Consider the following 26,549-nt stretch of genomic DNA (forward strand, 5'->3'; position numbering starts at 1 on the left):
AATGCAAGATATTCTTCATCCAAAACACCCTTGGCTTTGCACTTGGCTGACTTATTAATCAGAAAATCAGCCAGTCTGGCTGCAGGAAGTACCCCCAATTACTGCAGGGCTCAAGCTGAGAAGAGCCAATCCAATGTGGGAGGAAACAATGTAAATTAGCCTTTTCACTCCAAATCAACTCAAGGACAAAACCTGGCCTAACAGTAGCATAGGTTACCTGCCACAAAGGGTTCCGAAACCTAGAAGAGTGCTGGCAGATGGCAAAACACAGATAGGTTTCTGAAAATGGGGAATCGTTTCTTCCTGTTTGTAACATTTTTACACATTTCAAAAATCTCCATAGTGATTCAACTGAAATCTGTCAAGAGTCACAGAACCTTTTTTCATACATGATACAGTGAACCAATTAAATGTGTATGATGCCCTCTCGTGAACTTGAGTGGCCATGAATACCAAAGGTTGTATCCATGCTGAAGACTGTCTGTATGTGCGCACCATTCAGGTTCATTGCAGTAATATCAATTAGCCGTCTACGCATGCTTAGAGTCCACAGACATCAGAAGAGATGTCCTTATTAGACATAGGCCATGGATATTGGAGGGAAGTGCAGCATGTGACCTGAATCTCTTTCTAAGGATGAGTTGGAAATCTGGCAATATTCTAATATCCATAGAACCGGTACTACAGAAATCAAGAAAAATGAGTCTCAATTAGATTCCAAAGCCATTGCCCACCAAATCAGGAGTTTTACACCATCTTTGTTCTCTCTCTCTATCTAAGAATTAACAGGCTCCTCATCATGGCATGGTGCGCCATGAGCATCGTGGTAGCTGAGAATTCTGAATACTGTAAAAAAGTGGAAATGCTTTGAATTAACACAGTGAATATTCCACTTACGACAACCAGCTTCATCCGTATCATCTGAACAGTCCCTTGCTCCATCGCACCTCCACTCTGCAGGAATACAACGGCCATTTCCACAGCGGAACTGCCCACTCTCACACCCTGCAACCAAACAGCAAACCAAGAAGCTTGGTTATAGCGTCACATCAGAACTGATATGGGAGATTGTTCCCATCAACAATTCAGGGACACATTGAGAACAATCATTTTAAACACACTTTTTCAGATAAAACAGTGGGCCAAATTCCACACTCAGTTACACCCAGGCAAGCCCACTGTACTTCAGTAAGGTTGCCCTGATGTACGAGAGAGCAGAATTTGACCCAACATTCAAGTGTAATAACTCTTAATATAGAAGGCTGTTCCTGTCTAGCCTGTTGTATAGTCTCCTTCAATAGTGTACTTTAAGTCAAACAAAGGGGTAAAAGAAAAAAAGCCAAGAAAAGGTTTGCCAGGTATGGAAGCCTATTAAGACAAAAAATGTCCATTTTCATTTCATGGACTCAGATTATACAGACTTAAATGAAGGAGGAAAATGGCTTTCCACATCATTTCTGGAGGCTAAACATTAGTCCCCACACCTGCACCCCCACCCCCTTGTAGTTCCTAAGTATTTAAGAAAAATACCAAAAAAAAAAAAAAAAAAAAAAAAAAACACCACACCTCAGAGTTAATCCATTTAGCTGCAGTGGAAATCTCATTTTGCCAGCCCTATACTGGTATCTGGTTTCAAAACATGGATACAGATTTTTTTTTAAATAAAAACATAATATATAAAGTCCACCTCTGTGAGGGACAGGGAAATATATCGCCAATTAACATCTTAGTAGCTTTTTTAAAACAAGAATCTGAGCTTTAAAACTTTCTGACTGATGAAAATCTGACCTGCTGTCAATCAGACTCTAAAAGCCACCACCCTATTTGCTATGTCTGTGGATTGAAGACCTGATCAGACAGCTCTTGCTCCCATGTGTAAGAGAATAAAATACACTGTTCATAGCCACTAGGGGAAACATGATCTAAGTCATATGGGAGAGGAGGTGAACATTTAGCCAATCTTCTGGTCCCCAAAACTGAGAAGTTGTAACTCATAATTAGGTTCACAAAGTTCTGTTTCACATAGCCTCAGTCAGCACCCTGAAGCAAGGAATACTGAAAGAACAGAGTTAGTAGCAAAGATCAACTCTTAGAACAACTAAGAAAAAGCAATTTCCTGTTTTAATTAATAATCAAGTGATGAAATTACCATTCAATTATTCCAAGTGACTTGTCCAAAGGAGATAACTTTAGTAAATATAAAGCACAGACGCCTACTCTTGAATTCACAATGACATAAATAAACAATGTGTTACCCTAACTTTCATGTAAAACCAGACATACCAACAGGGTCACATAAGCACAGTTAAGTGATGTATTCCTAAGGGATATAAGCAAGCTACTTTATGCAAGGAATGTTGAAATCTGATTGTCTGGTAGTGACATCCTGATTTATAATGTATCCTGCAAATGGTCAAAAATTGCACTCAGATGAATGGTGGTACCGAGTGGTACAGGAGTATGTACACCCAAATACCTTCTATAGACTAATGTATGATGGTGGTTGGTGGTGCAGGTCTGGGGTTGGTGGTGCAGGTCTCTTATCAACTACCTTTAAAACACAACAACCTCCCTTGCAAAAATGCCCTGAAAGAATGTACAAGTTCATCCTGGAATCCCAGACCCTCTTACTAAATTCTGCCCTACAAGACAACATTTCAATTTGAGACTTTAAGGGCCTTTTTAACAGTTAAACTGTTAAACACAGCATATATTAAACAATGTATCAATTAGAATTATTATTGGAAGTAAAACAATCTGTTTCTACATTTATTGCATCAGTAGCATCCAAGAACACAAGAATCCTAATAGCACCTGACTGAAAAAGAAATTACAATATAGAGTTTAATCAACATCCAAAGGGTTTCAGGTTTCTAAGTGGGAAAAGTATATGCTTAAAAACAAACAGCGTGGGAAATAATTTTATTGTATATTATATCATTAGTTTCAAATAATTAACCAGTAAATGTTAAGCATTGTCTATAATACTAAAATTTTCTTTTTCCTTTCTTCTACTAAGTTCTTAAACATATCCTTATGGTGACATAAAATGAGATAACACTGGTTACACTTTTTGGAAAGCATTCTAAATACAGCAGACTTCATAGAGTATAAAAAACGGTAACTGAATGTTAACAGAGTATTTGCAAACCAACCAGTTCTTTTATACTCTGTAATACTTTTAAAAATTATAGTTCAAGTCACTCAGAACTACATACAGTAAGTGCTGTACAAATGCCCATTTATACAATTCATCAGCAGACCTATTATAATTCATTTAATTATGGTATTAGTCTTTTCAAATGTAATCTTCCATGCTTGCTTATTTCTCCTTGAAGGCTAGGGTTCTGAAATAACTTTTCAAAAAAGCAAAACAAACTGATGCTTCACATATCATTACTTTGCATCCTCTTAGTACAAAAGTACTAGTACATTAGATAGTACAAAATGATTGTTTATTTAATAAAAAGGCAGAGGGATCTGGTTGAAAATAAATTATGGGTGATAAAGAGGTAACAGTGATCTGCAGGTTCAAAGACATTTCTCACCAAGGTTTTAAAAGGTATGTTGGTTTTTTTAAACTGTAATCAAAAGAAATTCTGGCCATCAAAAGGAGGAAGTATGCAGAGTACACACAATTATTGTATCCATTGCTAGAAATGTCCACCATCCAAAAAAAATTTTTACAGTAAAATGACTGATTAAATCAATACAAATAATTTCAGAAATAACTCCAAGTGACAACCCATAGAAACATGGCCCTTGATTCAAAATAGAAACTGACATCATCTACTAAAACCAGCTTCTGAAGGCTTTATAATAGTTTGTGTTCAAGGGCTGAACTGATGTAAGAGGCAGTTACCCTTGTTAAACTAAAGTATTAATTTGGGGGCATATTCTGGAACCATTGCTCACAATGAATAGCACTTACTCATTTGAGTAGTCCATCAAAGCCAACAGGACTACGTGCATTAGTAAGTGCTATGCCACATATGGATACAGAATCTGTTGCTCTATACTAGGAGAGAGATGTTAGAAGGTAAGGGGTGTCCTCTTGTTAACTGACATTGTTTAAGGTGAAGACTGGATTCACTGAGGGGTTAGTAACTACTGACACTCTATTGTATCAAAGAGTTTCTTTTTAGTAAGTGCCCTTTTTAAAATGGTAAGGCAGTTCATAAATTAGTCCACGACTGCCAAAAAATTAATACTAATGAGCTAATTTCAATAGAAATTCTGATTTACCATGGCAGATGCTGATAAAGCCAGACACTTCTCTCAGGCAAACAGAATCCTGTTAGCAAGATTCCTGCAGGAAATAGTTGTTGGGTTTAAAAATACACAATAAATAATTAAAATTTAGTCTTTATTGTCTTGCTTCATATTTGCTAAGATGAAATGTCCAGGTGACTTTTGAAAGTTCAAAATCCAGAGAATTATTTTTCCTTGCTTTAATTTGATTATATTTTTTTACCCATCAAACTGTGGTGAAACTATCACTCAAATACAGACCAAAAAGACAGATGGTAAGATTTTGTGAATCCCAGAAGAACCCATGCAAAGCAGAATCCGAGGTTGTTGTTTTTTTAAATAGTATGGCTTCTGACTTTTCAAAAATTGATGAATGCCCATTTCAATTTTTAGGGATTCAAGAAAGCAACTGGAAAAAACAAAGCTACCACATCCACTTTATTATAAAGCAATATTGCACTGAAGAATCCAGCCCATAGCTTAAAATTTATCCCTTGGGAAATATACAGAGAGAGTACTGTTCCTGAGGCTTCTGCTAGACTTGCTGTCTCTGGTCCTTAAGCTACAACTGCTGCTGCACCTTCTGTAGCTGTCTGTGTCTGGGATTCTCTTGTAATAGTCTCCTGAGTAAAGATGTCTGGGATTCACAATCCACTTAGGTCAAAACAGAGAAGGCCAATTTCCATGGCACAAAGTAAGCTACTTGTACACAAGATTATGCAGGACTATGACTTTCTATTAGTCTAAAGCATTATAGAGTGATCCTGTGAGGAGCAAAAGATTTGGGGGCAAATTATGAACCAAGCAAAATACTTATAACCATGGCAGAGTGATCCTGGGCTTTAATTCAATATTAAAAGATGAAGCTATATTTGGTATCAAAACAGATGCAGAATATAAAGCATTACACTACCACAATACCACGCCTGGATAGCTGTATTATTTAATGCAATTGTTTATATTCCCCAAGACAATTTAGGGCAAAATTTTCATTTACATCAGTGTAAATCTGGAGTAATCCCCCTTGTCTTTAATGGAGTTATTCTAGATTTACACTGGTGAAATGGATAGAGAATTTGGCCCATTGACTGCATGGGGTTAAAGTGTTTAAATGAAGCTGATGCTAAATACAGACCCAGTGACCCCCTGAGAATTGTAGTAAAGCTCCATTCACCAGCTAATAGACACTATCCAATGCCACACTAGGCCATGTGGAACTCTGCCAGGTGGCAGCGGGTGGGGGTAGTACAAAGCCCTTTCAGCACAGAGGTTTTGGAGGCTGGAGGCTATCTTTAATTTGTAGGTTCTGATCCCTTATGCATTTTCAGCATGAAGGCAGTTTGTTAGGACTTTCCTATTCCTATACTATATTTGACCCATATTCACATTTGAGTCATACTCAATCCTAATATATATTTGGATAAATATTTAGATTGAAATCTAAAGTCTATATTCAAATCTTTTATGTTCAGGCCCAAATGTGATGCACAGTGCCACACGCTAAATTGAAATTTGGAAAAAGCTGTCCAGGGAGGTAACCAAATGCTGTCTTACAAGAAAGACATAGGAGCGGATCTGGACCTGAAGCTTTAGAGTTTGTATTCAATGAGGTAGACTAGGCACTTTTATTCACCTTCTCTCACATAATAAAGGAACAAGGAAAACTCCATATGAATTCAAAGAAAAGAAAGAAAGAAAGAAACATAAATCAGCTAAGACCCTTTGCTTGCTTTTCTTCCACCACAAGAACCCACTCACAGATCACATACTGATGCAAGCTTTCTAACATGACATGAGACTGCTTTTTCTCCACAAAAAGAAAACTGCGGATTATTAAATACTTAAGATACTCCTATTTTAAAAAAAAAACATTCATGTAAATTTAAACCTTAGTTTCTTTTAAATTATTTGGTGTACTAGTAATAGTAAACTGGCAGATTCTAGGTCTCATTTCCTAATGAGGTTGCATCTCCCAGCCAACCTAACAATCTTGAGTGCTCGAAAAATGCTATTTATATAGGCCTCTCAAGTGCTAGCATGCTTAGCTCCAGCCTAGGACTACTGTTGTGACTGCTCAGGGGACAAAATTTCCCAAGAAACCCTGTTCAAGGAAGGATTGGAAGGGGATTGTCCTGAACCATGGACAAGGTTCCCTCTGTAGTGAGGGAATGAGGGACGTTCCAGCCCATCCTGCTCACAGACCACCAGTCTCTGGCCATAAGCAGCCAGCAGTATGAGTGGTGTCCCCCTCGATGATCACATCCCCTGTTCAATTGTAAGGGTTTCTGGAATGGGATAATACTGGCCCAGGAGGGTCCCTCACCTAACTTTAAAGAGCGAGTACACCCTGCTATAGTTGTCATTTGTAAAATATATACAGTTTCGTGATGATTCGTTAGTGTGTGTTATGTGCTATATGATGCTAAATATTAGTATTGTGTTGCCAATTAAAGTTATAAGAAACATGCAGAAGGAGCAAATAGAGTAGCTCATAATGAGAAACAAAGTGGTACCTGGCAAAATTATGCTGTTAAATTCCACATTTATACATTAAATTGATATTTCATTGCAACAATAAATCTACACAAAATTAATACTCTATCAAATAATGTATCGGTATTAAAGGCAAATTATTCAAACAAAAAATCACTTTAAAACAAAATACCCTTCAGCCATGTTATTGTGCCTTGTTATTAAAAGGCACGTGGTACAGATTACCTTTGGACAGCAAGCTCTTTGGGGCAGGAAACATGTCTTTCTAGATTGAATATTTGGAAACTTGGCAAGAGCACATGGGACAAAAGCCCAGTTTTGTTTAAAAAGTGGGGTGGGACCCCTAGCAGGCGTGGAGGAATGTATGGGGGGGGGGCACGAGTGGCAACATCAGCCCTACACTGGAGAGAGGACTAGGGAGAGCGGCTAGGGACGGCTGGCCCGCCATGTGTGCAGACAGGAGAGGGCATCGGACAACCCCACACACGGGGATGAGAGGGGGGCCTTGGGCAGCCGCGCACATGGGCGGGCAGTAGGGGGGACTTGGAGGACCAGCCCCCCACGCAGGAGGGCAGCAGGGGGGCTCAGACCAGCCCCACATGTGGGGGGAGGGGGTCACGGGTGGGCAGCTGGGGGGCTCGGGCCGGCCACAGGTGCCAGTGGGGAGTGGTCCTGAGTCTGGCCCCCCGTGGGCAGGAGGCAGGGAGGACTCAGGCCAGCCTTGTACGCGGGGGGTGGCGAGGGGGAGCTCGGGCCAGCCTGGGGGTGTCCTGTTTTCCCTTTGGGAAAATGTGGTCACCCTAAGGATAGGTAAAATGTTAGCAAATACATTTCCAACTGGTGCATGTGTTGATTGTACTGTCAGACCATGCAGATCCAAATGAATACTGTTCGTCACTCATGCAACACTAACCACAGTTACCATCAGGGTTTAAAGGGAGAATAAACCTATCCTGCAGAAAGTCCAAGAATAAACCAGATGAAAGAAAAACTCATCCAGGAAAGCTCTGCAGAGTTTTCCTCAAATTGATGGGTGGCGTTTGCCCCCATGGAATGAACAGAGGTTTCCATCCAGAAATCTATGTAGATTTGGGGGGAATATGTGGATTCTGGGGTCAGAAACCCCTTTGTCTTTGCTAGGAAGCATGGTAAACCCAACCTTTACCCCATCTATTTAGAGACAACTCTGCAAGGTTCCCTTTGCTGAGTTTTCCTACCATATGGCCCCCTCTCATGGGTTTCTCTGAAGGGAGGAGGGAGGCTTGGTTTCACACATATTGTCTCTGATTGTCTCATTCCCAAATTACAGCCAGTCTAGGAATGTTATATGCCTGATCAATATGTACTGTAACTGAGTGAAATTAGGGTTATATAGGGCTCAGTGAAGCGAATGACATATCACAACATGGCTTTCTCATTCTGTTAAGGCACTTGGGCTGCGCCTCGTTCCAGAAAGAGTACAACCTGACTTTCAGAACACTGCAAAACATTCCACATGACATTTGGCCTAAGCAATTTCCATTCTGTTTTGCTCTCTTATACACAGTGTTCTGACACAGTAAATTAAAATGAGTATTTCCAGCATTCATGAAATTGTACTTGGATAATTAGTTATATATCTGTAAAGATAGCAAAATGCCTAAATATATAGTGACTGGAATCTATTTGCATATGGATCTCAAACCTTATTTAAAAAAAGCCACATGATGTCTCAGAGTGCTGAATTTTGCATTTACACCTCGGAAATCAGCTCCTTATTGATTATATAGCATGGGAAACACACATGCACCATCTTTTCCAGCTAATGTGGGGAATGTGTTGCACTTGTTACATTCTCTTTTCCATTTGCGACTTGAATACTACAGAATTAGGAAAATAAGGAAGACTGTAGTTGTGGAATAAAGCTATACAATATGATCTGAAGGCAAAGCAAGATTTGGACACTTCAGAAATAACTCAGACTTCTGGGACAGAGGTCATATACTATATGCTTGGAAAAGAAAGATTTAACTTGAAAAGCCAAGGGTCCAATTCTCCACTAACCCTACCTTGGGTTGGATGTCTAGCTACCCAATCTTAATTGTGGGACTTTCTCAAAATTAAGCAGAAAGCCAATGGTGAAGGCTTTTTTATATCTTGCCAAATTGCAGAAAATGTCATTTCTTGCCCATCTCCCTCCCAAAAAAACTGTGATGATTCCACACAAATAAGTCAAATAATTTGATTTGATATTACTAAATCTGCTATCAGCTGTGGATATTTGTGGGGGGAGGGGAAGCAAGGGGGAAGGAGGATAATAGGAGGGGGAAATTTGTTTTCTCTCTTATTTGTACATTTCTTTCCATGAGCCCACCTGGAGACTGCTCCATCTCGGATAGCTCTGTGTGATACCTGTTTTGATTTTATACAATCAGCTGCCCTGCCCCTTTGAGAGGGACAAATCCTGTCCTTTCCCCAATGGACATAGTTTGTGGGGGAGGACAGGGGGCATGATCCCCACCAAACTGAAAGCCACAGGCAAGCGTGGAAGTTGCATCCCCCTCCCCCACAAGAAGCCCCATTGGCCTGACTAGAGCTCCCCCCCCCCCTCCAAAAAAAAAATTATAGAAGTCAAACTACACCTATGCTTTCCCCCCGCCATGGTTTCCATAAGGAGTTGCACTGAATGTGTCTATACACTCAGAAGGGACCCCAGGATCCTATTTTTGTTAATTCTCATTTTACTCGGGTGTTCTTAATGCAATGTATCTTGCATATACAAAAACAACAAAAGTGCATATCATGCAAGGTAAATTCAGAAGTACAGTGTTTCAGAAACGACGATGTCAGGTCTGTATAGTTTCCTCTATTGAAACAGGTTAGCAAAAAGTACTGTGTGCTCTCAGTACAAAAAAAGGATTTCTATCAAGGCATGTAGGGGACAAGATCCTCTGTTGGTGTAAATCAGCATAGCTCCATTGAAGTCAGTGGAGCGAGGCCAGTATACACCAGCAGAGAATTGGGGTATATTCTGCATTACTAGATGCTGGATTCCAAAAATTACTGTGCATATTTTGCATCTGTGTGTGCACATGCACTCCACACACACACTCAGCAACTAAATCTGAAATGAGAATATACACAACACACACTTATTGTATCTATGTGAAAGGAAAACTTCAGTACCAAATGTCATCTTAATAACATTCATGCAAACTCTTTTAACAATTAGAATATAGTCATTTTATGTAGGTCAAACTATAACCTTTTTATTTTCCAGTTATTTTAATACAGTGATAAAGGGGAGGCTATAGGTTCATTTCTGAGAATGCCTTTACATAAATCCTAGAATTAAAGAAATTTAGGATTTTAATCTACTGAAACTAAGCAGAAAAGCTTTCCTGCAAAGAAAAAAGCGTTCAACTCTCCTGCAGACATGAAGTTCAAAGGAATGACACTGTAAATGCCTCCTAGCAACATTCAAGATATTCATAATCCTCATCCTCTATAACTTCACTTAGCTCTTTTAACTGAAAAATTCTACAACTGCAAATAGGCTGTTAAAAATAGAAAAAAAATAAAATTAATTTCCTAACAAATCTATTTATTTTTCATTTTCTCCAGATATGAATTTGAACTAATAATAGGGGGAACAAGCTCTTGGTTTTCAGACAAGTCATAAATGAACCATTTAACCTGTAAGAGATCAACTTCCAAAACAATCCAACTTGTAAATAAAGTTCATGTGTTCGAATCAAGTGTTATGCTACCTGGATATTATTTATCACTGATTCCAATAATACTGAAAAATTACGATATTTTTATAAATTTAGGTCATGCTTAATCAGCAACACCAATACTAAATGTGAAAAAAGCTTTCTAACAATTAAAAATAAATCATATATTATGCCTATGTATATGCATGCATGTGTTCATATTCTTATCTTCATTTTGATCTAACTACACTTCTATATTCATGAAGTTTTCTTTAAAAATCCACAGCTTGTTTCTACCAATGAACTAAAAAAAAACCCAGCAAATCTGTATCACCCTCATCCTTTAAGAAAGCAGAAATAAGAAATAATCTTTATTAATGTGGGCTTAATGTAATAGGTAGATGACCTAAATGTAAAAGGTAACGTTTCCCATTACTTCTAAAGTATACATCCCTTAATCATATAGGACATGAGCCTGCATCCATCAAAGGAAGTTTCCCCTATTCTTCAACAAAAAGAGGATCAAACCATAGAGAACCTGTCATGAATCTAACTTTACAAATTCTTTCTTTATTATAAATTTTTATTAAAGTACTTTTAAAGGTGTCCAGTATAAAATTAGTTGTACTCTTATTTTACAAAATTTATTTTGTGATTAACTTTAGAGAGTCAGAATTTTTGGTAATAACTACTAGCCTTTACCAAATGTCAATGGTTTCAGATACACTATACGGAAAGAACATGTTTTGCACTAAATTGGATAATATTAACCAGTTGCCTTCACATTTGGTATCTTAATCCATATAAATCAGCTGTGATTGTATTAGCTGGATAAGTGAAGCACACACTGTGGATCTCTAGTGAAGCACACTCTGCTGAGCTCTACTATTGCTGTCCAAAATCGCTTTGTTGTGAAACACATTAAATATGCAAAAATCTATTCTAATTGACCAAATTACATGAGGAGGAGGAAGAACAAGCAAACTGGAAGAAAGTAAAAGGCACCCTCAACTACTCACAAAAAGAAGCATCCCAAGCATTTTCATAAGAATGAAACTGGCTAATAGCCCCAAGGCTGCTACAGAATAACAATTGGGCAATGGGGGACCAAGTGTGAAAACCTCCACGAATTGGAAGTATTTACAACTGTATAGCATGTGGAAAACAATGACAAAACCCATGCTCAGATAACTCTGACATGTCATGTATAGTATACACCATTGGGAAATTCTGATGAATGCAGTTTCAAGCTACAAAACCATCCTCTCAGCAAGCCACTTTTAGTTGAATGGTTTTGAGGTACTTTTAATAAACTTCCTATCCAATCAGCTGCTTACTCTCAAAATTAAATCTCATGCCACTGCCAGATTTAATTAGATTGGATGCAATTAAGTTATCTATCCTAAGGGGTGATGAGTCCTGGCAGCTCCAGGTATCAGCCCAAAATGATGCTTTCCTAATGCACTAGGCAAGACTGAATCTTAAAAAAATCCATTATATATTTCATTGCTATATTTAAGAAGACACATAACATATAATAATTTGCAAAAAAAAAAATGCCTGTATTGACCCAACTTTATTGGGGAATATTCTCATAAATTCTTCAATGCAAGAAAAAATAATTTTAGGTGTTAGTTAAATGCAAGTTTTAAGTGCACATAGGAAAAGATACTTCTCTCCACACAGCACATCCACATATCTATGGTCAAATCCTGCTTGCCTTTACCACTCAAGTAGCACCACTGTAACTAATGGAACTGCCTAGGCAAGTAAGGCAAGTTGGGTTTGGCCCCTATGTTCGGTCTTCTAGAAAATTGTTTGTTCCCTAATTTAAACACTGCTCATGCTTGCCTCAATGGTCCATTTTGTTAACTAATTCCATCCATTTATTATTCTTTCTATAAAATATTTGTACCACACTTGTTTTTAATATGGGGAGTCTAACCCTACTGCCACTGAAGTAAATGGCAAAACTCCCACTGATTTCAGCAGGAGCAGAAGCAGGCCATAAGGATTTAAATTATGCTGTCTTTGCCTCAAGCATTTACCCATGTAAAATCGTTGGATCCTGTCCTGCTGCCCTTTTTCACTAAGCCCAATGCAACTACTAAGGGATGCAGGATTGGACCCCCTTATCTGCCCAGTTTTTAACCATTCCATTCATCTTTTGAAAGAAACACACCCATTGCTGCAGACAGTCTATATGCAGACAAAAGCAAACATTGGCTTCAACGGGAGTTTGGCCCAGGTAAGGACTGAAGACTGGAACTGTATAAACTATACAGGCAAAAGCACATTTTACCAGTAGGAGCTCCGTCTACACTGGGAGGGTGGGCTGGTGTATAGTGTATAGCTGCTATCGCTATACTGGGCATAGCTCTACTGGCTAACCTTTTCTGGTGTAGACCTGGCCTCAACTTTAATTTTCTTCTCACACGGTCTCAAATCCAGGCTCCAGCACAAGCCCAACAGCACTGCAGTCCATGCCTCACAAACCACGTCAGCTGACCTGGACCAGTCACAGCCGTGCCATGGGTGTTTTAATGCAGTGTAGACATACTCTTACTTAACTCTTTATGCACAATGAGTAGTCCTATGGAAGTCAATGTGACTATTCCCAGTGAATAAATTAAGCATTTGCATAAGTCTTTTCAGGATCGGGGCTTTAGTGTGGTGATAACCAGGCTGATTTTTCTATCGGACTAGGCAATAGGAGCATTTAAACAGAAACAAAAAGGTGAAGTGTCAGGGGCAAAACAGATATGTGACCGTTACCGCTAATAGGTATGATACTTAGCTGTCATGAGTCATCCGTTTTCAAATTTTACTATTGCTATTGTTTACTTTAGGGTGTTTAATTATTTGTAAATTATCAAAGTGCCTGTTTCTTCCCCAAAGAGATGTCCAAATTCCTAAAGCACTTCGGGCATTAAAGTTTTGATGCATTTGCCACACCCAAACTAGGTCAGAAGGGTCATCGCAATTTTTTATTTCCACTATTAGGCAGCCATTTCTATATACTCGACTGCATTCAGTCACAGGACAAATCCCATAGCAGGAGATAACTCCCTAGCAAGGGCTCAGGGAGTTTGGCCCCAGTGCTGTCCTCCTCACTCAGGCAAAACTCACACTGGAGAAATGGGCTTTTTGCCTCAGTAAGGAAGACAGAATAGCCCCTCAACGCGTATCTGAGATTCAATTCAGATTTCCTGGTGTTCTGCCAGTTCACATTTGTCAACACCCAGATTAATTACTACAGTGAATACCTTTCAAGTAGCCACAGAGGTAATGAAAAGAATATTAGTGCTTCAGTGCATTTACACAATATTAGGAGCTAAACTGGTTTTAAATGGTGAAGTGGGCCAGGTTTTTAAAGGGTGCCCTGGGGCTCCTTTGAAAAGAGAGAGGAAGGGCAGAATCTGAAAAACTAATAAAGAAAGCTCCTACAATCACAAGCAAAATGCCAGAAGCACGTCTGCTAATTTCAGACCAGTATGTACCCTATTCACTACAAGTGCAATAGTTTAAAAGCCTATTATACCTCGTAAAAGTAAAAATTAATGCATGAATAGCCTTTTCATATAGCAAAAATGCCAATATTAGTTACAGTAGCATTCTTGTCATGGTTTTAAATCTTCCATCTTGTTTATTGTATCATATATTGGGTCCAATACTGCAATCTTTGCTCAAAAGTAAACACATGAGCAGCCCCTTTGAAGTCAAGTGCTATGCTTACATGAGAGAATTTTAACAAAGTATTCCCACTAGTACTAACACTAGTTCCTTGTAGCTCTGATGGGAGCCCTACTGTAAGCAAGGCTCCAGGGGCTTACATGTTAGTTAAGCTTACTGAAGAGTAGGTTCAGTTGACACAGCATTAGTCATAATTCCAGTCACAATTAAATGAGAGCTCTCATTGGTACTGACATGGTGGGAGCACCAATTGGAATTTTGGGGGTAAACTTTCCTATTTTAGGCATGCCTGAAAGGATTGTTCACGTGAGTATAAGGCCCGATTCTGCAGCCCTTACTTCCCCGAACCAAAGGAGAATCACAATAGTATATTTCAGGGGTTCTCAAACTGGGCGTCGAGACCCCTCAGGAGGTCGCAAAATTATTACAAGGTATATTTCCTTGATCAGTAAATGTGTATCAAGGTTTTTTGAAGATGAAAATCACTCCATAAGTGCTAGACATTATTATATTATTATTATTATTATTATTATTTTGATTCCTGCAACATCTGTATATGATACAAATTGGTTTGTTCTAACCATGCTGCAAACCACAATAATGGCCCCAATCCTGCAACCTGTAATATACAAGCAGATCCCGTACCCAAACAGCATCTGGGGCTCCAGGCTGGAACTGGGGTGCATCTGTGTGGAACAAGGCTTATCCAAATATGAAAAAAAAATGAGAGCACATCAACTGGCTAAACCCATTTACTGAGGATCCAGCTGAGGATCTGATCCCCTTGATCTTAAATAGGAGTGTATAACAATACAGTCAATCAAATTCAAACCAACCAGATTATTACTGCTAAAATACAACTGTTCAGAAAATGAAATCAATTAACTCTTACTTGTCTTTTTTTTAATCTAGAACAAAACAAAACTACTAATAGTGATCCTTAGATCTCAAATCCAGTTTAAGAATTGCAAAACAAAGAAAACATTAAAAAGCTTGATACCAACAATAAAAGCTTATTGTGGACTCCGCTGAAGGCTATCCATTCCATTCAACATTTCCAAGTTTAGTCATTAAGCTTCATTTTTTGAAATAATTCCAAAAAATGTGCTGAGCTGGAGGAGCAAAAGCCAATTAATAAACTGAACATTTCAGTAAGAGAGTGGACTTCAGACCAGATCTCAAAATATGGTAAAGTATTAAAAGAAATTTTTACCACCTACTTTTTAGTGTCTGGTTCTGATACTCCCTTCCCTTACACTAGTGCACATCATAAGTAGCTCAGCTGAATCAATGCAATTAAACTAGTTTAAGTGAGAGGAGACTCAAGCTGGAATTGGTTCAAGATATCTCGTAAGACTGAAAAAGGAAAAAAAAAATCCATGATGTATCATTAAGAAGTTATATCAAGAGATATATTTTAGTTTTAAAAGTATGACATTTCCATTCTTTATTTGCCAGACTTAATGTAAACTATTAACAAGCAGATAATTGACTTAGATTGCCATAACTAGTTAACCACAGTGACACAATCTTAACATTAGCTAGTCTTTATACATGTGTCAACCTGTAGATGATTAAGAAAAATCTTCAATGCTTCTCACCAACGAATCTTCTAGAAAGTGTTGTTTCTTTTTCAGCTTCCACTCAGAAGGTTATATTGTGCCATCAGTTTTTAAGCAGAATTTAAAATGAGGAGACGGGGGGGTTCTGCATCTGTAATTCTGAAGAGCTTTAACAGTTTTCCAGTCCTGAAACAGGTTTTGTTTTGTTCAATAAAAGTGAACAGTATTGGATGCAATATTAGTCAAAGATGGAAGATATTGATTCAAAAATGTGTGGGGAATGCTGGGCAAAACTTATTACTGGCAGTCAAACCCTGAAGTTTGTAATCAACTGACTTCAACAGACATTTCCCTGAGTAAAATACTGAAAGACCCACAGATTTGGCCCTAAATAACTAGAAGAAAAAACAAACACTAGTGATCTTTGATCTCCCAATAATCTAACAATGCAAAAGGCGTATACAGGGTAAAGGCTCAGAACAGCATGATTGATTTCACGTCAATCTAGGAAGCCCAAAAAGAAAAGAATTAAAAGGCTTTAATGAAATTGCATTCTAACTTCCCACAACTTCTCCCTCCCCCTCAATGAATCTTTGCTCATTTCCTGCAAAACACATGAAAAGTAAATCTGGATTAAAGTGGGATTTCATTGCTCAAATTTCCAGTCAGCTCAATATATAAAAGAAGGTTCTGGTTTGCTGTATAGGAAGTGTTGCATATGCTGCACATCTATCTTAGCTCAAATCTCCTTGGATGTCCTGTCCCTGTTTGTCTTGACTCCTGCAGCTTAATTATTTACTGTAATTCTAGCAGTCGGTGAAGAATCTAAGTCTAACCAGGTGTCATCTAATTACTGCTTTCAATTTTTAACTGAAATTTTGTTTTTTAATCCTATTCTTCACTTTAGGTGATTACTTAGCAAATTCTTGATATAGTTCACTGCCCAGGATATAGAAAAGGAGTAAATAATTAAAGAAAGATCAAGATAAGTACTAAAAGTAGATTACTCATTTTAAAAAAAACTTACGAAAACGAATACTGACATTAAGTTCATAGCAATGTCACTTTTATCAACTAAAACATAAAAAGATTGTAATGTGTTTCACTGATGCGTATTTTTAATTTTCAAGCCATCACAACTCCCCCTCCCCAAATCAGAGGTCCCAATCCTGCTCCCATTAGGTCAGAGGGTATTCTGCTGTTGATTTCTGTCAGAGCAGCTCAAGCCTAGCATTCCTCTTATAAATGTTCACTGACAGAGTACAAGAAAATTATACCAGTGCAGGATTTTGATAAACAGTTCAACCCAAAGGTCCTCTCCCATATCTGCCTTTACCAGCAGTACAGACTGTAAACTGGACTGTACTCATTTTCTTTTCAAGACACCTACTTGGCTTTTTTTCCCCCTTAAGGCCCAAATCCTCCCTCCCCTGTGTAAAACCTCAGAGTAGGGGGTTTCACCCAGGGGCTCTATGCAAGGGACATACTCTTCCGCTCAGACCTCCTGGGCTTCTACCCATGCACAGAACAGAGATAGTAGAGACTGTAGTAGCAGTGCAAGCTTCACCGTGTAACCCCAGCAATATTTAGCAGTTCTGGTCTATAAGAACCATCCATGCCCTTTTATTTCTTGGCCTCATTTGTGAAACTATCAGCAAAAGTGTCAATTCATGCCAAATGTGATTGTGGTTTCTGAGATGTGGACACCTATCCACCAGGATATGGACTGTGATCACCTATTAATTTTATAGAGGCCACTGTACATCCAGCCCTGGGCTGGATTTAAACTGGCAACCTGGAAGTGAACAGAGTTCACTTTTGTATCCTAGTATAATCCACTCTGCCATTGTATGCCCCTGTTTTACACTTTAGAAGGCTTTGAAATCACCTCCTCCTTTTGAGAGAATATTCCTGTTGCCCAAAGTTGTTCACTACCATTGTTTGTTAAGGGATTTGCTTTTCTACCATACCTCATTTAAACACAGGACACATTTTCAGTTGTGCATGCATAAGCAAACCCCAAATATTACTACTTTTTATATCACTCAATGCTCACATTTGCACACAGAGATTTATAATTGCTCACCTAAATATCCAATTTGTGGTTTGTACATGCAGGTACATGGGCCAATTTTAAACTTGCATGAAATGGAGGTTGGCCAAAAAATTGTCAAAGAATGTGAATTCACTAATATACATAAAAGCTACAAACCTCTGTTTATCACTTATGATGCCACTATGTAAGCGAACATCACTTTTTCATACATGTAGCAGAATTACATTTTTATTTTGAACAAATAAGCTTTAACATTTTAAGGTTTTGCAATCAAGCACTCAAAAGACAGGAACTGTAATATTACAGCTGAAGTTTCAACCTTAACTCTGCTCTGAATACAGACTTAAAATACAGTCTCTCCTAAAACCATTCCATATTATTTGTCAAATAACTCTGAAGTTTATTTTAAACACTTAAATGAAGTAAATCATGGCTCATGCAGCAAAATTCAACTGTGCAAGTGCAAAATTTCCAAATTTAAATTCTCCTGGATGGAAGCTTGGCCCCACTGAAATTAACTGGAGTTTTCCCTTTACTTTTAATGGGGCCAAGATTTCTCCCCTTTCCTTTAAAACTACTCTACCAATTTGCTTCAAACTTGGCTTATTCCTTCGATCTCAATGATCTAAGGAATTGTGTTACCATTTGCAAAATTTTTGATCAGGTTATACTGGGAAGGATATAGATTTTTCTCAATATACACATAAAATAGATTAATCAGATTTGTTAAAACTTTATAAAAAAAAACTTCACCTCTGGCCTGAGACCAACCATGGAAAAATCTCAGCCCATGAGGATTTTGCTTCAGGAAATTTTGAGCTACTGAAAAAGGAGGAATAGACCAAAAGTTGGAAATCAACTTAATTGTAGTGTGCATTCAGGCAGCTGTATGCGTTTTAGTATCCAGAGGATTCACAGACCAAACAAGTGTGTCCGTGTAAGGTGAAAGGCTATCACCAGAAATGCTCACCTCTCCAGCATTATGAAGGTTTAGACCAATATCATGATATTACTTATTAACTATGGAAATGCAGAGTGCAGTTCTGCAATCATTGCTCACACAAGTCCCGCTGACTTGGACTGGACTCTTAATCTGGTAAACTAAAGAGGATCTGGCCAAGATATACGAAAAAATGTCTCGTCATTTAATGCAATGCAGGGAAGAGTACTGAGGAAATGTAAAGATACAGACAAGACCAGATTCAAAGCAGTGATTTAAATGTTGATGTAAATTACACATTGGGGTGAAATCCTGGGCCTACCGAAGTCAATGGGAATTTTGCAGAAAACAGGTATGAGTGACAATGTTTTATACCTTGCAGTAGTTTGATATTGAGATGGTGGAAAAATGAATGCAACTTACACACTGAGCAGACCGAAGTGGTGTAGCAGGAAAAGAAGTTAACAGGAGCATATCAGATAAAGTGGGAGCTCCACTACCTTATGCTTTTCCTGCTAAATCCTTGTCATCCTCCTCCTCCTTACAATGTATTTTACCTCGTTTTGCCTATCAACTGAATGCCAAATACATGCTAGTTACTTTACTACTTATATATATTCATTTTCTGACACGTGTGTCATCTCTTCTGAATTTGAATCAAAATAAGGCACTCCAGAAAAAATAGTCATGTAGGAAGCTTAATTGATTTGTGATTAATTGAACATAGGTTACAAAAATATTATTTAATAAAATCGGGTTTGTGTGAGTTGGAGGTAAATTTGAGTGTCCAAGGAGGTATGTTCCTTCTAAGACGGGAAAATAGGTTTCTTATTCATGGATAACCACTATAAAGAGAACACTATAAAGAGAAAACAAGAACACAGACAGAAAATATTGCCTATGGAAGTGAACTATTAAGAGCAGCAAGGTTTGAAACACCTACACTCCCAGGAACTAGAGGGTCATATCATAGCAGACTAGATAAATACCAGATAAATGGAGTACTGTGTGAGTACACAAATCCTTAAAAACTGCCAGGCTCTTTTGTAAATTCAGACATTTGCCTTGATGATATTAATCCAAATTTGCCCTTCACACACTGCTGTGCACCACAATGTCCACCCAAGATGTGGCTGCATTTCAGCAGTGCTGTACAGGTGGATGTCTGAAGTGCTTTGGGATTCTTCAAAATGAAATGCTATGGTAATATAAAATATTGCTTCTATAATTCCCTATAAAATGCTACTTTAGGATACCACAGTGAGAGAACTTAAATTAGACAGAGTATGGACCCCATCTTGTAATCTTTACCCATGACAGTAATCCTAAGTAATAAAGACTGCTGGCATGAGTAACAGGTTGCAGGATCAGTTCCTGTGCAACTTTGGACAGTGAGAGGAGTCATTTTTTCTCTCCGTTTATCCAGTAGCATGTTTAACAAACATTCAGGAGTCAGATTTGTCAAGGGAGAAGGCACAACACTGCTTAATATAAGCATAACCACTCAGATCAAACTGAGTCTTCTTAGGCTTCTGGAAACATCCAGTTTCCACTCAGTACTCCCAAATTCAAATTGCCAGTATTCAAAAATCATGAGTCATCCTTCAAAATATCATGAGACTGGATTAAAAATCATGAAATACTTTTGAGTGGGGGGCTTCTAATTTTTGAGACGATAGTGTACGTTTGGGTCATGTTTTCAAGTTTCTCTCTGCAACCACAAGGTCTACAATCACTTTTTTTTTTTTAAATGAAAGCTGAAATCCTCACATAATCACAGGATTCCAAGAACTAGAGTTTTAAGAAAAACACCAAATATTGTGAGACTTGGAATAAGAATCCCAAGGGTTGACAATACTACTATTAAGAGGTTTAACACAGGTATTACCATATACTCCATTACTAACATTACATCATCTCATTAGCATAGTTATTCTGATAATTCTTACATCCAGCACAGCAAAATTCTTAACACCTGCCCTGCTTTTGGGTGCCAATTCAAGGTTTTCCCCTCACTTTACCAAATAATTGGTAAATTCACATTCACATCTACTATACATGTGTCCTAATTTTTTCAAGGTGGCTGTAGCACAAGGAAGTAAGTATTTAAGTCAGCACTGCAGCTTCAGTTCTATGCAGTGTAAATAAGAGTGCAAAAGAATTAGCTCTCTACCCGGTGTGACCTCTTTGGCTGGAGCTTTTGCAATGCTCCTGCTGTACATTAGCTATCTCCTAACTACTTCCCTGCTCAGAAAAGGGAGCTGTTAGCAGCAGTTGCTGTATAATTACTTACTTGATTCCCTCTAAGAAGCTTACACTAAGAGTTGAGCAAAGAAAGCAGATTAACAATTTGAATACATCCACCTAACGCACACACATAAAACAGTGGGGCTACCAATAGATGTGGCCCAGGAAATTCACTTCATCTCATCCTGCTGGAACAATAAGGGGTTTCATTTTAATTGTGGGGCAGTTACATTGTGTGGGAGAGGGAAGGGGCGAGACAGGAAGAGATGGGCTGCAGTTACAGGGTGGGAGTGAGTGAGTGGAGATAGGACTCCTCCATCCCCAGCAGCTAGATTAGTACCAGAGTAGGCGGCGGCGCAGCCTACAGTGCTCAGCCTACTCTGCCAGTCACATGCTCCCCAATGTAACCTAGCAACAGCAAAGCCCAGAGAAAAAGTTCTCTCTCTCCCAACTTCAAATCTGTGTCTGGGACTGAGGGAAGCTTATTGTGCTCCAGACTAAGCATCTGTTTCTTTATTAGACTCTTTTTATAACATACCGCATCTGTTACACATACAACAGACACGTACACGTTGCACATGCACAATCAGTGCAAATAAAAATAGCAAAGCCTGTGTCTGCCTAATGGAACACATCTCGAGGTGCAGCTTTACCGAGGAGCTGGTGGCAAAACCAGCTCTTAGAAACTGGGGGGACTCACTCAGCCTGCTCACTTTGGGCTTCCCAACCACCTGCATTTGGTGCGTTGAGAGGGGCCGGCAACACGGCCACACACAGATCTTTATAGATGTTCTCCGGGGCCAATAAACATGTTTCAGTAGCAAGCGCCAGGGTACGGTGATTGTCTTGCCCTCCTTTATGCACGGAGCCCTGGCCGGCCTCCTTGCAAGGAGCGCTCCCCCCGGTTAAAGGCTTCTCTCTTCATTGCATCTCCAGAAAATGAAAGCCCTGCGTGACTTTGCCGTGGATTTGCACCGCCTGAACGGCCCTTCCAAACGTAACCCCAGCTCAGCGACTGCTCCCCCCCCCCCCGAACTCAGACCCCTTCCTTGGGTAAAGAACCACCCCGGGGGAAGCAAAGGACGAAACCAGCCTGAGGAGGAGCTGTCACAGAAAACGCTGGGCTCGCTTCTTACAGCCCCCGGGCTCGCTCTACTTTCCACTACAGGATAAACAACTTCTGGGAAGAGTCACCTCCTGCTGCTCTAGCCCTCCGGGGACACAGCTGCCTTACAGACCAGCAGCCACCGCCCCCCTCGCCTTCCCCCTGGCGTTCCCGAGGGGCCAGGGAGCGCCCCGAGCCCCACTCAGACGAGGCTGCAGTAGGGGGCTTACCTTGGCCACTAGCCTGCATGATGCATGCAGTGAATAATATGAGCACTTTGCAAGAAGCTGCTGCTCCTCCGTCCATCCTGTGGCGAGATCCCATCTGGGCTGGGATGCTCCAGCTCCCTAGGAAGCTGGCGGCTGGGCTCAGGAAGGCTGCTCGGCCCTGCAACAGCCCAAGCCGCCTGGTGTCTTTTTCTTATCCCGCTAGGTGCAGACGAAACTCCCACCCTCCAGACATTGCATAAAGCTCTTTATACCCAGCAGCCCCGGAACTAGCATGAGGGAATCAGGCATTGCTCCAGGCCCCTGCAGCCACAGGCTGCCTTGGCCCCTCCTTCCGCGCGCACTTTGCCGGGTAGGAGGGATGCTTTCACACCAATGCACTCCAATGACTTTTTACATCACACTGGTGCAGCTTTACAATACGTTTTGGGCAGATCTGGGGTGATTTCAAATAGCAAACAGCATTTGATGCTCCTCAGACGCCAGTGTCCCAACTGACAAACAATAAAAGGAGTTAACGAAGGAGCCTTATTAAGGCTTTAGAACAAGTCATTAAATTCAGACATGGGTGTAAAGTTTAAAACGCTGATTTCGTTGATTAGTCCATAAAGAGACGCGGTCAATCACCTCTAAAACGCTGTTGAAGTCTTGACAGTCACAGAATGAATCTTATTTCTCCACCAGAGCCTTTCATGAATTTCCCAGGAGAGAAAGTCAGTCTCACAAAACGCTTGGGCCGAGTGTGAAGCTATTGCTAAGGGAAACTTTAATATCCCTGCTCCTAAATTTGTCAACAGAGGGTACTGTGACGATCCTGCCTTTGGTAAGGGGGTCTTTGTGTCACAGGTACACAATAAATCACGGGTAAAATATCCATCCAGGGTTCAGATATTGTTGCCATTTCAGGAATTAGATACAAGACTACTATAGAAAACTATGACAAATCATCATTCGAAAGGGGAACGCCGGGATATGTTTGCATTTTTCCGAGATTACCCTCCACTCTAATCTGGTTGACATATTTTCGGAGCCCGTCAGAAGATTGTGATGGAAAGGCAGTACCGGGAGTATCACACAGAAATGATGTTAACTAACAGTATTTATAATTCTGTTAAAACTGCTGAGAGATCGTGTAGCTTAACATGACTCACAGTGGCACGGTAGTTCTTTTGGAGAGGAAATTTATCACGATAAAATTTTAGGTGGTGAACTTCACTTAGCCCTCCCCTCTCAATCCCAAACACAACATACTCGTGTATTTCAGGAACAAGGGATTGTTGTATAAATCATGGTATCAGAGAGAGGGAGAGATGCATTTATCTCGTAACATGATTGGTCCTATTCATTTTAATTACCCCCATCTATACAAACTCCTTATATTGTTTGCATAAAGTTTACCGTTTATATTAAACTGCAGGGCTTGTTTGTAGGGTTTGACAGACATTTCTGAAACATTACTTAACTTTTCTTGGTCCTGTCACAGACTTTAATTTCTAAAGTGCCTGTAATTTATACACGGCTGTTTTGTTGTTGATTGGGAGATACGGATTTTTCTTTGCGTTGATCGCTTAGGACCCTAATCCCACAAACGTTTCCGTAAGGATTTTCTAATATCTATCATGCTAGAGGAGGAAAGGGAGGGGGGAATAAGAAAGATAAGATGTGGAGTGTAGGCTTTGCAGGGTTGTGATTTATGCAGGTTCAGGGCTGCTTGGTGTAGTGGTACGACACAGCACCGGGGTCAAGCCACAAGAAACACTGGGGCAGATCAGAATATTCAATGAGTTTCCTGGCACCTCTGAATCAGAGAGAGGATAAGATCTCTCCATCACAAGATCCAGAGCTGCTGAGGGGGGGGGGGGGAACTGCCCTCTTCAAATCTCTCTCCTCCTTCCCTCCCTCCCTGTCTCCTTTCACTGTAGGAGAACAGTGCTTGAAACATTCCTTTCTGCACCGAAGGACTTCTCCTATTGTTGTTTTCTTTGTGTGAAAGTGTTGCCAACTTACTGGAATTCTTGTCGTAGTTTCACAGCAAGTGTCTCAGGCTGACCAAACGGAACCAGCTGCGTTTGTGTATGGGGCCGCGCTGCTTTAATCCCACAACAACGCCAAGGGGAGGGTAGGACGGGATCCACACACGGGGGTACACAGCCGATCCTTTCTATAGAAATGGGTGTCTGAAAAGCAAACACACAGATTGGCTACATTTAATTAGAACGGAAGAGTCTGACCAATTCACGCCCAAGCACGTACTGCTGCTAGCCCGGCACTACCACAGGAACTGAAAGCAAGACAGGGTTATGGATAAATAACGTAGCCAGCCACTGTAGAGAGCTCCAGCGCTTGGAACCCCAGCCAGTTAGCGAATAATACGACGCGCGTTGTTCTGCCTTGAGATGTTTGCGTCCATTCAGTACAGAAATAACAGGAGTACTTGTGGCACCTTAGAGACTAACAAATTTGTTAGTCTCTAAGGTGCCACAAGTACTCCTGTTATTTTTGCGGATACAGACTAACACGGCTGCTACTCTGAAACCATTCAGTACAGAGAATTTTCAAAAGTATTTTTATCTGGAGTGGATTTAGAGATTAAGATTTTAATTGAAATCAGCACAAAAGCGAGGGGAGTTCCTACTTAATCTCAGAGGCAAACGCATTGTCCACATTTCCTCCCCTAGCTGTAGAAAGATCACCGGTTCCCAAATATGAACAGGGTAATTGTGCGAAAAAGAGAAACTCTCCCCCCGACAGCTAGGAGTGGAGTTTGGGTTTTGATACATTTCTGTTCCATTCCACTGTTTAATTTACTTTATTCATTCACAAATGTATTCGAAAGGTTTCTTCCTTAGAAGTCAGCCCTTCCACTAATTAAGTAATGAGTATTATCAGCTCGGCTGCTCCTATTGCTGTAGTGCTGTGCGACAGTAAAATACAGTGCTAGGATAACAGCTCATCTTTGGGGAAGGTCCTGGGACAAGTAGAGGAGCACTGTTTTCTCCATCTGAAGTCCTTTTTCTCCACTGAACCACATCAACTAAACAAAGGACCTGATTCTGCAATCCCTACACCAACAAATGACTTAGGGTATGTCTACACTACGAGAGTAGTTCGATTTTACTTAAATCGAATATGTGGAATCGATATTACAAAGTCGAATGTTTGTATCCACACTAAGGACAGTAATTCGACTTTGTGAGTCCACACTAACGGGTCAAGCGTCGACATTGGAAGCGGTGCACTGTGGGCAGCTATCCCGCAGTCCCCGCTGCCTATTGGAATTCTGGGTCGAGCCCACAATGCCTGCTGGGGGAAAAAATGTGTCGAGGGTGGTTTTGGGTAACTGTCGTCATCCAACCGTCACTCCCGCCATCCCTCCCTGAAAGCGCCGACGGGCAATCAGTTCACGCACTTTTCTGGTCAGTGACAGCGCGGACGCCACAGCACTGCGAGCATGGAGCCCGCTGCGACCATCGCTGCAGTTATGGCCGTTGTCAACACCTCGCACCTTATCATCCACCTTTTCCAGAGGCAGATGCTGAGAAATCGGGCGAGGAGGCTACGGCAGCGCGGTGAGGACATGAAGTCTGAGAGTGGCACAGACCTGTCACAAAGCACGGGACCCCGCGCCGTGGACATCATGGTGGCAATGGGTCATGTTGATGCTGTGGAACGGCGATTCTGGGCCCGGGAAACAAGCACGGACTGGTGGGACCGCATAGTGCTGCAGGTCTGGGATGAATCACAGTGGCTGCGAAACTTTCGGATGTGGAAGGGAACTTTCCTGGAACTTTGTGAGTTGCTGTCCCCTGCCCTGAAGCGCAAGGACACCCGGATGCGAGCAGCCCTGACTGTCCAGGAGTGGCCATAGGCCTCTGGAAGCTTGCAACGCCAGACAGCTACCGGTCAGTCGCGAACCACTTTGGCATGGGCAAATCTACCGTGGGGGTTGTTGTGATGCAAGTAGCCAACGCAATCATTGAGGTACTGCTGTCAAAGGTAGTGACCCTGGGAAACGTGCAGGTCATCATAGATGGCTTCGCCGCGATGGGATTCCCAAACTGCGGTGGGGCTATAGATGGAACTCACATCCCTATCCTGGGACCGGACCACCAGGCCAGCCAGTACATTAACCGAAAGGGCTACTTTTCAATGGTGCTGCAAGCACTGGTGGACCATAGGGGACGTTTTACAAACATCAACGTCGGATGGCCGGGCAAGGTTCATGACGCTCGTGTTTTCAGGAACTCTGGTCTGTTTAGACGGCTGCAGGAAGGTATTTA

The 26,549-nt window shown here is 40.5% G+C and overlaps 1 protein-coding gene across 1 annotated transcript in view; it reads right to left on the reverse strand.

Annotated features, from left to right (window-relative positions):
- LRP2 (LDL receptor related protein 2) overlaps positions 1–22,366 on the reverse strand; it is a 174,718-nt gene extending 152,352 nt beyond the window's left edge. Inside the window, exons 1-2 of the mRNA XM_065412898.1 lie at positions 22,273–22,366; positions 898–1,005 (exon numbers count right to left, since the gene is read on the reverse strand). Coding sequence (XP_065268970.1) covers positions 898–1,005; positions 22,273–22,366 — 202 coding nt within the window. The remainder of the gene's footprint in view (positions 1–897; positions 1,006–22,272) is intronic.
- Positions 22,367–26,549: the final 4,183 nt, after the last annotated feature.

This window comes from Emys orbicularis, chromosome 11 (assembly GCF_028017835.1).
Source record: "Emys orbicularis isolate rEmyOrb1 chromosome 11, rEmyOrb1.hap1, whole genome shotgun sequence".
NCBI classification, from domain to species: Eukaryota; Metazoa; Chordata; order Testudines; family Emydidae; genus Emys; species Emys orbicularis.